This window comes from Suricata suricatta, chromosome 1 (genome assembly GCF_006229205.1).
Source record: "Suricata suricatta isolate VVHF042 chromosome 1, meerkat_22Aug2017_6uvM2_HiC, whole genome shotgun sequence".
Classification (NCBI taxonomy): domain Eukaryota; kingdom Metazoa; phylum Chordata; class Mammalia; order Carnivora; family Herpestidae; genus Suricata; species Suricata suricatta.
In genome coordinates, this window is record NC_043700.1 from 132,266,710 (window position 1) to 132,282,218 (window position 15,509).

The 15,509-nt window shown below is 35.4% G+C and overlaps 1 protein-coding gene across 1 annotated transcript in view; it reads left to right on the forward strand.

Annotated features, from left to right (window-relative positions):
* ANTXR2 (ANTXR cell adhesion molecule 2) overlaps positions 1-15,509 on the forward strand; it is a 142,602-nt gene that overhangs the window by 77,213 nt on the left and 49,880 nt on the right. Inside the window, exons 13-16 of the mRNA XM_029944320.1 lie at positions 2,928-2,972; positions 3,819-3,911; positions 9,955-10,122; positions 10,437-10,517. Coding sequence (XP_029800180.1) covers positions 2,928-2,972; positions 3,819-3,911; positions 9,955-10,122; positions 10,437-10,517 — 387 coding nt within the window. The remainder of the gene's footprint in view (positions 1-2,927; positions 2,973-3,818; positions 3,912-9,954; positions 10,123-10,436; positions 10,518-15,509) is intronic.

The following is a 15,509-nucleotide window of genomic DNA, read 5'->3' on the forward strand; positions in this document are numbered from 1 at the left end:
TGTGTGTGTGTCCACATCACATCACATCACAGGACCAGGACTAATGTGTGGAAACTACAGAGAAAGAGGTGCTTTGGCTTCTTTGGGGGGAAAGCTTTCAAATAATGCAAATTCCTTGTCACTGGAACGAATTGCTTTGTGAGGTAGTGAATTCCTCTTTATTACAGGAATCCAAACATAGTTGGATTACAACTTGGTGAGAAATTATCAGAATCTTGAAGGTTTGGTTGAATGTGCATTGGAGAAGTTGAAAAATGTTGTACTAGATATTTTTAAGGTCCAGAGAATTATGAGTGTATGATTTTAGGTGGGAAGAGTGGGAGTAGAATGCTACTTCTTCGTTGTTCTTCCTTTCCTTCCTTTGTTTCCTCTCTCTCTTTGTCCCTTCCTCCCTTCTTTTTTCTTTCTTTCCCACCTCCATCCTTTTCCTCTCCTCCTAATTTCCCTTTATTCCTTTCTTCCTTTCTTATAAAATAGAAAGTGCACCTGTGGTTTGATAACCTTAACTTTATTTTATTCCAGACAATTTATTAAGTACTGGGAATACAGACATAAATTTCCTCCTCATGGAAATTACAGTTTTATGGAGCTGGATAAAATTAACAATTCGGATAGATGCTGGGGAACAAATAGGCATTTATGCATATGAGGGGACTCTTATCTGCATTGGGAAGATTAGGGAAAGTCTTGAGTGGGAAGATGAGGGACACATCTATTTCAAAAAAATCTGTTGGACATGGTAAATAATTTGGTGAAGTCATTTAGAAATGAAGAAGAAATTACAAATTATGTGAAAATTTTGAGGCTGCAACTGGAAAGAGTAATTGGCTTGAAGGAAACATGGAAGAAGAGTTGGCTATTTTGATCCTTTTGAGTGTGAAATATTGATAGATCCAGTTTTTACAGATTGAGTTTGGACATGCAGTTTGGATAATGACATGTGGTGCTTCTTTCTATAAATGCACCTGTGGCTTGATAACCTTAACTTTATTTTATTTTACTACAGCTTTGTTTTGTCTTAATCCTCTGCTGGCATTTATTTCTGGGTTAACTGTAAAAATCCACAGCTTTTTATCCTTCACGATCACTAAAGAGAACTGAAATTACTGATAAAATAAAATTGAATTAAATAAAAGGGCTAAATAGAAATAACAACATTGTAGCATTCAGATTTTTTTAATAAGTTAGAGATTCAGTCATTAGTCAAATTACGGTCTAGTCACATCTATGTAGAGATTGGACCTATTTGAATTTTAGATCCAAATAAAAAATTTGAATAATGAAAATATTAAACATAAAGAAAGGAGTCAGTTCTCTCAACATTATCAATAGCATTACATATTAAGAACCTTTTACTATGAAAAATTTCAAACATATACAAAGAGAAAGTCTAAAATAATGAATTCCTTCATGTTTCTTTCACTCAACATCAATGATTCTCAATTTATGGCTAATTATATTTCATCTATAACCCCTTACACTTACCTATTGCAAACTATTTTGGTGAAATATCATAATCATATCGTTTAATCTGAAAAGTTTTCCATACATCTCTTTACAAAGATAAGCAATCTTTCAAAAACAGATCCATGACTACAGTAATATACCTAAATAGTAATAATAATTCTTTGATGGTATTCATTTTCAAAATTATTATTGTTTTAAACTTTTAAAATTTTAAAACATAAATGAAACATTTGACACTAAGGCGAAGCAATTATATTTTAAAACAGTTTTTCCTCTTTATCTAGAGACTTGGATGTATATCTAAATTATCAGAAGCCATTGGCACTTGGCCAGTAATTTTCTATCATGACGGTGTGAAAGTCTAGCTACCCCAGTACTGGTAAAGGCCATTTAGATTAGATCTCAGTTTTCATTGCTGTCACTTAAAGAATCGGCCGTATACAATGTCATGAAAGAATATATTGAGAAGTGATTCACAGAAAAGGCATCTTCTTTAAGAGTATTTGTTTCTAGCTTAAAGGGTGGGGAAAAAGAAAATGTTAATCTTCCCACCATCTCTTCCAAAGCAAGCTAACTTGTGCATTTAAATTTATGGAAAAATCACTAAGTCATAGAAGGAAGATTTTGCTAGTAAATACCTGCTCTGTTTGAAGGGATGTACTGTAATCTAGTGAAAAATGGTTGCATTTTGACATTAGAAGACCCATTTAGTGAAACTTTGTGCAAGGCATTTATTTGAGCATTTTTGGTCTTGTTATTCACCTGACAGATGAAGCTACCAGTATGTCTATGGCATAAATCTAAAATGAATGAATGTGTATGAAGGAGTTTTGTGAATCGTTAGATGCTTGTTATCTAGCACTGCCTAACAAACCACTCCACAACCTAGTGTCTTCAAGCCACAAGCTCCTGGCTCCGCTGGGAGATTGTCACTCTGGGGTTCTCTCATGTGATTGCAGTCAGGTGGCAGCTGGGCTGGGGTCATAGGAAAAGTCTACAGACCTCCGGATCTGAGCGAACCACACTTGACACTTCTTCTGGAATGGCTGACACAGCTGGGGGGCTGGGCAGCTGCCTCTCTCATTTCCTGACCTTTCCATAAGGTTACCCTGGGCTTCCTCCCCCCGGCCTGATGGTCTCAGGATAGACTTCTGACTTGACAGCAGGCTTCCTACAGTGTGTGGCCCACGGTTGTCAAGGGAAGTGGCAAAGCTTCTTCTGACCGAGCTGCAGGAGTCACGTGGTAGCACTTCTACTTCAAGCTAGTCAGTCAGAGCTAGTTACAGGCAAGCCTGTATTCCAAGGGAGAGGCATATACATTGAGAGGCAAGGTTCATACGGGACAGTTTTGACACTACCACAGTATGTGATTAATCTAGTTATTTTTATACATCTTTGCTATCTCCTTCCTATGCCACCACCAAAGGTTTTACATTTGATTGTTTTTTTTTTCTGGACAGGTTATCAAGGATCCTCCGCCACCACCACCTCCTGCACCAAAAGTGGTAAATAAGTACCTAAAAAGTGATGTGGATATTTTTTTTGTATTTAGATATTACCCCTAAATATGATCATTTGCTTTGTTGTTAGATAACTGTGATACCTGCTATTGGCTTTTGAATTTATGAAAATTAATGGTTATTTTTCATCTTCTATGACTTCTTTCATGTGCTCGAGGAATAGGACCTTCAACACTTGATAAATATAGACTGGGCATGAGGATCAATAGTGCATAGAGATTTACTTTACTTTTTACATCAATATATCAATAGACCTGGTGTTACTTGTTTATAAAAAGTTAGAAGATCCAAGCTGACAGTTTAAAGATGTTACTCCTTTCTTTAAAATGATTCTTCCTTTTATATTCCACTCTTAGTTAGCTAAAATTGCGTTAGCATCATGAAATATGGAAGGTAGTGGCGTAGTGCATTTTCAAAACTTCTCAACTGCTGCCTCTCCTTTTACTACAAATTTTGCACTTTAACTTAACATGTATGTTGATGCTTTAAATGTTTACTAGAATGCTGTTCTAATTTTAATGTCTTTTTAAATATGAAGTGATGTATAGAATTGGAAAAACAAATGACGGTCATAGTTAGGGAGCTACTCCTGGTGACCTCGTGAAATAAGAGAGATTCCTAAAACTGCAAGGGCAGAATTCTGTAGAATTCCACTTGAAACTTATGCATGTAAGCCTAAGTACATCCACATGCCTTCTACATAATTGCTACTACATTTCTTCCACGTCAGTGGCAGTATTTGGAAAAAATGTTTAAATGTGAGTTAGTTCTGAAAAAACAGTATTTTAAGAAATTAATTAAGCCCATGTTTAAAAACTTGTATCTCCATAGGAAGAAGAGGAACCTCTACCCACCAAGAAATGGCCCACGGTGGATGCTTCCTATTACGGTGGCCGAGGGGTTGGAGGAATTAAAAGAATGGAGGTTGGTATCTTTTTTTTTTTAGAAAAAAAATAGAAGCTGCTAATCTGAACATGTAATTCTAGAACTATTAAACCATGGAAACCGTGCTTTTCACAATTTAATAATACCATCCAATTTTATTTAACACTGGGTCTTTTAGGGATCATTTTTTTCCCTGTGGAATCATCTGGCCATTTCAAAACTGTCCAAGAAGAGCTGACTTCATTTAGTCAAAGCATTGCATTGATAAGACGTTTTGAACTCTAAAGAGCAAAACAAAGTTAGTATTTTTCTCACTATTTTGGAAAAAATTACTGCAGACAGCATCAACTTTGTAGAAGCCAGCCACTTAAAGTTGCAACAATGCTTTTCTTTGAAAAGATCCGATAGTTATATATTATTTAGGGATAAAAATGTTAAAATATTCAGTAATATGGGTATGACCTTAATCACAAATGTAGAGGAAGCACATTTAAGGCTTTTTTGTTAAACAGCTTTTAGTTACCACTTATGAACAATTATAATTAAATTTATTTTTTTAGTTAACATATTTATTTTGAGAGAGAGAGAGAGCATGCACATGCAAGCAAGTGCAAGTGAGTGTGAGTTGGGGAAGGGCAGAGAGAGATGGAGAGAGAGAGAATCCCAAGCAGGCTCTGTATGGTCAGAACAGAGCCTGACGTGGGGCTCGAACTCATGAACCCATGAGATCATGACTTGAGGCAAAATCAAGAGCCTGATGCTTAACCAAATGAACCACGCAGGTACCCCTCTCATAATTAACTTTAAATATCACTTTAGAATGTATTGAACTTTCAGACTGGCTAAAACTGAACTTTAGTATTGTATCTTAAAAATGAAATGTGGTCTTCTTACCACCATAGAAGTCGCTTTCAAAGCGATAGATTAATTATTTAATAATAAGCAATTATTGCCAGCACTGAGCCCTTAGCAACATGTAGACAGGCCAGCTCAAGGAACAATTGGAAGAATTTTGTCATTGGTAAGCTACTTTATTCTGAAACACAGATCCTGGCATTTCTTTCTTGTTAGTTATCCTTTAACTTTACTTCTTAATAAGAAGGAGTTTTTATGTGTTCTGCAATTATTGCACGTCTCCTACCACCGTATCTGCCTTATTGTATCACCGCCAGCAAAAACCAGTTAGCTAATTAAGAAGCAACCTCAGAACTGTTGCAATTTTCTCTTTCTATACATTTCCATAAAATTCAGATTCCCCAGGAGAGTTTCCCCTTTTCAGAATAAATTTCAGTATTCTTCTGAAGAAGTGGTTATTCAAGCCATCTGATAGTGATTCTCACTTTCTTGACCACATAAGATGTTAAAATAATGCACACTTTATGTAAAAACATGCCACTTCATTGCTGAAATATCCTCTGAGAGAGGTACCTCATTGCTAATAAGCTATGGAAAAAGCAGGTGCTAGAAGTTATTAAATTTGTCTTTTGGAGAAGATAGTGCGTTTATGTTCTCACGTGAGTGATTGAGAATATCAAACAGTCCACAAGAACGTGGCTGCGTTAACGCTTCCTGCCTGATCCACAACCTTCTGCCTACTTTGTTGTGTCATTCAGGGCTTGGAGGGGTGGGGAAAGAATAGACTACATCATCTAATGTATATGGAAAATAAACTTGTAGATAAAATAGTTACCAATGGATATCCTAATATTGTTTATACCAACTTATTTTTACCTTATTTCACCTCATTCCAAAATATGTGTGTAACAAATGTGTGCAAGGGGAAAACGTTTTGATAAGACATACTAAAGTGTATGTATGTTACTAAAATGTAAAATGTTAGTAGATTTCTCTGGATGGAGTGATTTTCAATTTGTGCTGTGTATTTCCCTATTTTTCCTAACTCGTTTCATAATGAGCATGCACTACTTCAGATTCAAAATAATACATTTAAATCCATTTTGAAATCCACACGTATAAAATACCACATGACTGGGAGATAAGGCTATGCTAGTAAGTGAGCCTTAAAGGAATAATGTCCTTGCTGAAGAAACTAGAAATTATGCCCGATTTTTGTGAGTCCAATATTCCAGTGTACTGAGGATTGAGATCTCTTTCTAGAGAGAGAAAAAAAGCATACACACGAGTTCCTGAAGGGGTCCTGAGTTAAAAAGCCAAAGGCTCATGTGCATTTTTGAGTAACTCACATCTCAAGTTTCAAGAGTTATTAACTCTTAATATGTGAACTGATATTGCCTGTCCTTTTCAGTTTAAGGAAACTTAGGAAAAAGACTCATTTTTAATAATTGGGGTGCATTTTAGTTTTGGACAATTTTGGCTACATTGCATAGGGTATTCCATCAATGGGATGGAGATGGAAATGAGAAAAAATGAGAAAGGAAATGTGAACATTACAAAGGGTAAACAATACACAAAAATACACAATAAAAACTGAATCAGAAATTAAGCACTATGCACTTTCTCAAACCTGATCTTATTTAAAATTAGGGAAAATATAATCTGTTTTAAAACTATGCTTATTTGGGGCAGCTGGGTGGCTGAGTCAGTTAAGCATCCGACTTCAGTTCAGGTCATGATCTCCCAGTTTGTGAGTTCGAGCCCCGCATCAGGATCTGTGCTGACAGGTTAGAGCCTGGAGCCTCCTTCAGATTATGTGTCTCCCCCTCTCTTTGCCCCTCCCATTCTCATGCTCTCTCAATAATACATAAAAATGTTTAAAAAACATAAAAACAGACAAAAAAAACCCATGCCTACTTAAGCCTGGGAAGTGTTTTCCTTAAAAAATACCTCTAACTAGGAAAAATAAATGGAATTCGAGAAGTTATGTGCATATCTGACTCACAGAACAAATCTTCATGACTAATGTTATTTTAAGCCAGGATAGAGATTTTTACATAGATTTTTTTTCTTACTCCTTCTTTAAATTAAATATTTAAACGTTACGGTAATGGCAATTTGCAGAACGCTGGAACTGAGCTGATGTTAATAACAGCTGTTAGCCCAACGGATCCACGATACCTAATGACTTCAAATGTGTGTTTCTGCCAATTCAGCGTGAAACGGTTTTTGTTTCTTTTCTCAATTCTGAAATTGCTCCTTTATGATACAACCTCCTAGTCATCCAAATATACTCTGGCAATTATGGAATTTTATTGTTTATTATGAAAGCCAAGTAGAATTGGAAGGATTTAGCTATCAAGCTTGTACTTATTTTATTTTCCATAGAAAAAAAGCCAGGTATATTAATTCTGCTAACGTTCCCTTTAGCAATTTATTCTTGTTTTTTTTTAATCTTTTTTTGACTATCTTAAAGAGGTTAAACTAAAATATTAAAATTTATACAACTAAATGCATACATATATACAGGCGTACCTTGTTTTATTGCACCTCACTTTATTGTGGTTCACAGATACTGTGTGTTTTTAGAAACGGAAGGTTTGTGGCAACCCTACATTGAGCAAGTCCGTGGGGGTCATTTTCCCAACAGCATTTGCTCACTTCATGTCTTTGTTTTATGTCTCGGTAATTCTTGCAATATTTCAAACTTTTTCATTATTATTGTATTTGTTTTGATCTATAATCAGTGATTACCACTTGTTAAAAGTTCAGAAGACGATTAGAATTTTTTAGCAATAAAATATTTTTACCTAAGGCATATACATTGCTTTTTAAGACATAATACTTAATAGACTATAGGACAGTATAAACATAACATTTGCATGCACTGGGCAACACAAAAAGTTCATTTGACTCATGTACTGAGCTATTTGCTTGATTGTGGAGGTGTGGAGCCAAACCTTCAATATCTCTGAGGTATGCCTGTAATTGCTTTGAGAGTTTTAGGAAAAATCCATGAAGCATTTCCTAATTTTAGGCTTTGAAATTGAATGAGCGTATTTTGTTTTGTTCTTTGTGATGATGGTGATGATAACGGAGTAGCTACTTTAGGAACTAACACTAAGGATTTAATTAGTGTATTTCCTTTAGACCTCACAGTATATATAGTCTTGATGGTTGAGTCTCTAGAAATACTTGGAGTCAGAACTCCAGTTCAACAACCTTCTTCATGTTCTTTATCTGAGAACAGTGCCAGTGCTACATGCAGAAAGGTTGCCATCACCTCTAAGATACCAACTGTGAAGGGTAACCTGGGATGCGTAGATGTTAATCCATAATTTCTGAATAGATCTGACCTTTATCTACTTACATTTTTAGTTTGAATTACTTTTCTGAGATATGCGATTCATTTGTTTGCTTAACTATGTATATTTTTTTGTTTTTTTGTTTTTTGTTTTTTTTTTCCCTTAAAACTGAAACATCACAACTGCCAGAATATATATCCTGGTTTTAGAGGGTTTTTTGGTTTTGTTTTGTTTTTTGTTTTTAACTCAGTTTAGCTATATTTGAAGATTTCATGAGTTTTAGTTTATCTAGGTGAAGACACTGTGATTTGAAAGAGAAGGTCATTTCTCTGGAAAGAAAGCCAACTACCTAGCTCTAAAGGTTTAATGGTGTTTAAAACAATTTTAACAACCTCATAAAGAACATTCTAGTACCACTGATCACACTGAAAGATACAGATACATTTTAATGACTCAACAGGGTCCACTTGAAGTTGAAAGCCTGTTCTAAAAAGGGTAAAAACATCTAAGTAAGCCTTATCGAAAAGCCATGAATAGTTCTTCCTGTGAACAGTAATCATCTGTATCCCTATCCACTAACTCAGATCATTAAAATGCTTTAAAAAGTGCTTAATTTTTTTTCCTTTGTAGAAATCACTTAACTCTGATGAATCAGTGTGCTCTGGACAAGCCTTCGTATTTCTTTTTAGACCTTCACTTAGCTTATCCTTATCATCTTTGTTAATGTATTTGGTTTTTGTAGGACTTCTCCACTGCTCCTGGTTGGACAAAATCTTTCTCCAGGGGTCACAGCCTATTCCCATGCCTATAAGGTGATAAAATTTAGCTCCGATTTAGCTCTTAATTCCTATCATTGAAGAATAAAGAAAACAATAATTTGACGCTATAGTTTTTCAATTGTCTAGAGTTTTCAGAGAAGGAAATCCCCTAAAATTCATGGAATTCTCTGGTGCCTCTGAATTTTTCTTTTCAGAGCAGAGTCTTTTCAGATTTCCCTTCCTCAATGAAAAATTGACATGTCAGATAACCATACCCAAATGAGCTTTGGAATTAAGGAATGAAAGCTACTTTACAAAGTCAGGTTTTACAAATTAAAGAAAAAAACCATCTGTAATTATTTTACTTCCTCAAATATTTTCAAGATACTCTTTTTCTTTTTTTTAATGTTTTTATTTATTTTGGAGAGAGGGAGAAAGAGAGAGAGACAGAGTGTGAGCTGGGAAGGGGCAGAGAGAGAAGGGGACACAGATTCCAAAGCAGGCTCCAGCCTCTGAGCTGTCAGCACAGAGCCTGACGTGGGGCTTGAACCCACGGACCATGAGATCATGACCTGAGCCAAAGTCTGACGCATAATTATTTTACTTCTAAAGTCTAAATGTTTAAGTCATACTTTTTGACCTAGGCAAACTTGATGAAATGTTTGGAAGGAACAATGTACTCCTTTGTATAAAATACAGTTGTAAAATACGTGTAAATTATATTTGTAAAATTCAAACCTATTTGAAACGTACTAACTTATTTCAAACTGCTTATGTTCAAATCCGCTCCCTGCCACTTGCTAGCTGTGTATCTGTGGGCACATCACTTATCCTTTCTGTGCCTCAGCTTCCTCTTCTGGAAGGAAAAATATAGAGTATCTATACTGTCTACTCCATTGCATTTTTTATGGATTAAATGCAAATTGGAACATGGTAGTCACTCAGTAAATGTGAATTTCCCCCAGTGCCATCAGTATATATGGGTACGTATTTAGCTAGAAGAGGAACATACCTAATTCAGTCTCAGAAGACGAGAAATTTAGAGTTTGTATAGTACTCATCTCTTTACTCCAAGATGGTAAACCAAAAGGCCATCTACGAAATAAGAGTTGTTCTTCTAGGACACTATATGTTCGATACAAGTATTTCCCCATTGTTTTGAAGGTTCGTTGGGGTGATAAAGGCTCTACGGAAGAAGGCGCGAGGCTAGAGAAAGCCAAAAATGCTGTGGTGAGGATTCCTGAAGAAGAGGAGGAACCTGTCAGACCTAGACCACCTCGTCCCAAACCCACATACCAGCCTCCTGAGAACAAGTGGTACACACCAATTAAGGTAATTGTTTACATTTTGTGTGATTTAATTGAGAAAGTAACTAGAAAAAACTGTGACCTCTTCAGCTCCCCCAAGCTCCCAAGTGTCTGAAGAAGGACCAAGGTACCTCAAGTAGCAGACATTCATTATGCATACTAACAACTGAATGCTTTCTCAGCAATAAGAACCTCCATTTTTATTATTATTTGTTTAATTTAGTAAAGAAATGATAGTAGAGAATAAGACTTTACCTTCTTCATTTTAAGTCTTCATTTATTTAGTAAATAGAGGTTGAATACGTCCCATAGGAATTTACAAATCATGTTTCCCTTTAGGGTCGTCTTGATGCACTCTGGGCTTTGTTACGGCGGCAGTATGACCGGGTCTCCTTGATGCGACCTCAGGAAGGAGATGAGGTTTGTATGTGGGGATGTGTTGGGAAAGAGCTGAGTGCTTGGATCAGTTTAATGAAGGTAGTGAAATAATGATCAAAAGGAATTTAAAGCCGTCATCACACTTGAGGAAGGAATTATTGTCTTATGCAAGTTCCTATTACGTAGCGTGCTTAATAAGTTATTATCTATTGTTAGAATATATCTGCGAGGTGCCTGGGTGGCTCAGTCAGGTTAAGCGTCTGACTTTGGCTCAGGTCATGATCTGGAGGTTCTGAGTTTGAGCCCCACATCAGGCTCTGTGCTGACAGCTTGGAACCTGGAGCCTCTTACAGATTTTGTGTGTCTCCCTCACTCTCTGCCCTTTCCCTGATCGTGCTCTGTCTCTCTCTCTCTCTGTGTCTCAAAAATAAATAAACACTAAAAAAATTGAAAAATATATATATCTGCAAGTTGGGGCTCAACAGAAGTCCCTTCTCAAGTAATATGTAAAAATTATGGCCTGTTGTACACATATTTTCATATGCCTTTGCTTCAGCCTTTGACTTGGACAGCATCGCATTCTGAGGTTTTACGAGGTGGGAAGGACAGACTGAGGATTAGTCACTGGAGCCTTTCTCCACCATTTACCAGCCATGAGGCCCAGGGAACATAGGTGAACTTCATTCACTTCAACTTCAGAGGACGATAGGTTCATTTGAGTTTGATAGGCTATTTTTTAAAAGATGAATAATTGATGAAATTAATATTTATTTTACAATGCCAAATTAAGTTGTGTTCAGTGTTACATATTTTAGCTTGGTGTTTACCATACAAAAACATCTACATCTTTAAATTTTTACTTCTATGAAATGGGGGTCATTTTAAAGACCTCTGAGCCCAACCATTTAGGAAATCCAGTTTGAGAATTCTCAACAGATCATTTACCCTTTGCTTGGACCATACGTAGAGCGAAGCAGGTGGTTTATGGAGCAGCCTCTTTCATTAGCAGATCGCTGTAGTTAATAGAAAGTAAGCTCTATTTACTCTTTAATATGGCAGGCTTTCACTTTATGTGTTGTTGTTGTTGTTGTTTTAATCTGGTGACATTTTTACTGTTTAAAATTTAAATTTAATGAAGTTACAGTGTTATATTCATTTCGGTGCACAATAGTGATTCAATAATTCTATGCATTACTCAGGGCTCATCAGACTAAGTGCACCCCTTAATCCCCATCACCTATTTCACCCATCCCCCACCACCTCCCCAAACTGTAAGTTTGTTCTCTGTAGTTCAGAATCTGTTCTTTTGTTAAAATTGTTTTTGTGCATCTTCTTCATTTTCTCTTCCCCAGATTAGGCATTAATTTGTTTGTTTAATAATTGTCACCTGTCAGAAGTGTTGGGTATTGTGATAGCACTAACGCTGTATTAGCTGGCAAAAGCAGACAGTGGTTCTAGGATTCTTGCCAATACTGCATATATTTTTTTCACTCTCATGATTAAAATTTAGTTTTGTCTTTCATTCTTCCTATTAACTCTGATTTAATTCAATAGTTTTTGGATTATATATGTGCCTAAGTAATGATATCAGGTAATACTGAGGGGTTGGTACAAACTGTAGCCTTTACCCTTAAGAAACCTAAAACTTGTCTGGGAAACAAGATGACAGCTAGAAAAGAAATACTTATTCCAGAAGGTGATCTGAGCCATAGTGTAGGTAGTTATCAAGTACTATTGAGTAGATAGAAGAAGAGAGATGAACTTTTTCTGGAGGAACTTGGGAATGCTTCTTCAAAAATAAAGGTCTTGTATCTTTAATATGAATAGAATTTCAACAGGTGGAATTAGGTGGAATGAGTTTTTCCATGGATGAAGCAGCAGCAGCAAAGTCTCTGAGGCAGCCAAGAACACAGTGATTCATGGGTTACTAGTCCGGGGGTTGGGGATTGAAACCAGAAAGATAGGTTGGGAAAAGAAGAGAAGAAATCTTTAAGATTGGATAAATTGATATATTTGGTGTTTTAGATGATGCATTATACTCATTCATTCATTCAACAAATATTTGTCTAGTACCTAACATCTACAAGGACTAACTAAAGTAGTTTAATATTTAAAAAAAATTATAGTACTTGAATATTCCACATGTCCTAGCAGGTTAAGTCATTATTTGTTTTTCCATAATTAAAGAGTAATCTTTCCATTATTTTGGCTAAGATTTCCTTTGTGTTAGTAATTTGGTTATGATAGCCCCAAAGCCTCTTATTCTAATTCTTAAGGTCAAATTATTTCAAGATTTCTCATGTTTTAGGAATCTGATTTATATTTATATATTCTATATATTTAGGTAAAGCAGCATCTCCTGATTACATTATTCAGATATTTTTTGCTTTCAAAATATTAGTTACTACAAGTAGATATAGACATTTAATAGACTCGAGTTCAAGTCAGCTGTTACTTCCAAATGAATTTTGGTGACACACTCAGCACAAAACTTACAGTTTTCAAAGATTTTGTATTTCAAAGGGGATAGATAAAAGACAGTAGATTTTTATTGTATATGATTAAGTCTCCCGTATTTCCACTAGACACCTATGTATACTCCATCAAAAATATGTTATGATTTTATGCTTATTTTCCTCCTCCTTTTTATTTCCCATTTCCCCATCATCAACTAGGAATTTTTATTTGATATAGTTAATTCCAATATAAACTTCCCATCCCACGTACACATATAACTATTATGTAACTATAATCTATATTTTTTCAGAGATTATAGAATTACACAGCAAACACAAATATTCCAACATTGTAGCAGAGTTACCGTTCTGTACATTCTTAGGACAACTGAAGAGTCCTGTTAATTTTTTATAAGTTTATATTATGTTTAGGAAGTCATCATACCATTTGATCATATGGTCTCTAAAATGTTTTCCTTTTTTCATTCCTTCGCTCCTTCCAGTAATCCATCTCTCCATGCATTTGGCTATCCATTCATCCATCTTCTTTTTTCCCATTTGTTTCTTCTTGTACGTGTTTATCTCTTCTACTTTGCTTTCAAGTTTACTGATCTCTTAAACCATTTTATACATAGTCTTATATGCTATACTAATTTCCTTGTTGGCTTCTTTTGAGTGAATGAAGCCTTTCAGTTATTTTATTCTTACCCTCATGAGCACAGTAAATATTGTTATTGACAAGGCCAACCATATGACTCTGTGATATTTTTGCCAAAACCTCTGCACCAATCATAAGACACACATAATCATAGTACCTATTGGGTCAACTTTATTAATGACTGTACAATAACTGAAATACTTTTGTTATGTACTTCTTTTGACTTCAGATGTCCTGTCTTGTTCTCTGGTTACCCATGCCCTCTCCCCACCATGCTTATTACTCTTCAGATAAGTTCAGTGTTTTTCCTTGACTTTGCACACTCTCTCTTGCTTTCTTAACTCCAGGTCAAATAATATTATCCAAAAATAATATTTAATTGTTTATCTCAAATCATGATTGCATGGCACCTTGGCATAATCTGTATGGACATTCGAACATTCCACAAATTTGATTTTAGGAAAGAACAGAAATACTTCTTAAGTTCCAATACCTTTTTACCTTTAGAGCATCTTTCATTTGAGAAACTTAAAGTGACTTACCGAGTAAGAAAATGACCTGGAGGTAGAAAGAGAACGGGATATGAAACACATTTTTGCACTGCTAATTTAGATGTACGTTTGGTGGTATATTAACATGGGAGGATTTGCCTTATTTATTCATGAGAAGAGGACTGTGGCTCACCATTACCTTCTACTTACCATGGCGAGTGACGCCCTCAAAAATTAAACGGACTGAACTGTATGATTTTCACCAGTTCAGTGTATGTAGACATGGTTTGTCCCCTAGGATTACATGGAGTAGGGACAGTTTTAAATTTAGGAGACTAAGATATTCAAATGGCAGCATCCTCCACTTCTCTGGTTATCCTTCGTGTTGAATACTCTAAGTAGGCCAGAGTAGAATCATTGAAGGAGAAAAGTTAGTGTTGGGAGTGTTTTTGAAGGTTAAAACCATACTATATGGTTAACTATATGGAGGCTATAGCAAGTGGATGGGTAAAATCCTATCTTCGACCTTACTGCCCTGAAGCCAAGCAGTACTTAATTAAACTAAATTACCCAGACTACTCATGAAAGGTTTCATACATGTGTGTGTACTGTACACATCTATATAGTAAACATAATTGTTGTCCTTTCAGAATATTTATCGCTTTTATTTCACAAACCTATTTTTCCATTAAATTTTCCCATTAAAGAGTGGGGAATTGGTAAGTAGTATTGTATCAGCTTAGATACATTGATTCCCATAAAAACTGTTTGTCTGCATATCAAATAATGCGCTGAAAAAATGTTATTAGCCATTCAAGGACAATCTTTTTAAAAGAAACTTTCTTATCAACATATAAATTGGTGAAAAAATTTGCAAATAATTTTGTTATTTTCCTGTGTTCATAAAATCTTGTGGGTGTTTACTTTTGATTATACTTCTTAGAAGTATTTGTATAATTCCATAGGAGGCATGTGTGTATATAAGACAATGTGTACATTGTGGAAATTAAGAAGACTTTGGAAAAATTTTCTAGTCGTTGGAAATGGATAGTTTGTTTCATATTGTCAAGGGATAGGCAAGAATGTTTTCTCATTTGTGAATTTAAAAGTAATAGTCATTCTCTTTCTTAAAAAAAAAAAAAAGACAAAACAAACTTCGTGCTGCTTAGGAGACAATTAAACAGTTGTTTTCAGGTTGTGGTGGATGGTTCCAAAACAGCAGAAGCAATGCCTAGTCAACGGCAAGCTTTCTACCTTGGAAAACAGTCTTGTCATTTATTTATAAATTGTTTACTGCAGATTCTGCCTCTTGAGAGTTTAGTTTAATAAACAAATCAGCGTATGTAGAACTAAACCCGGAGTCAAGCACATTTGCTCTGCAAGTCCCGTCACGCTGAATTTCAAGCCAAATGTTCTCCTTTTATGGCTC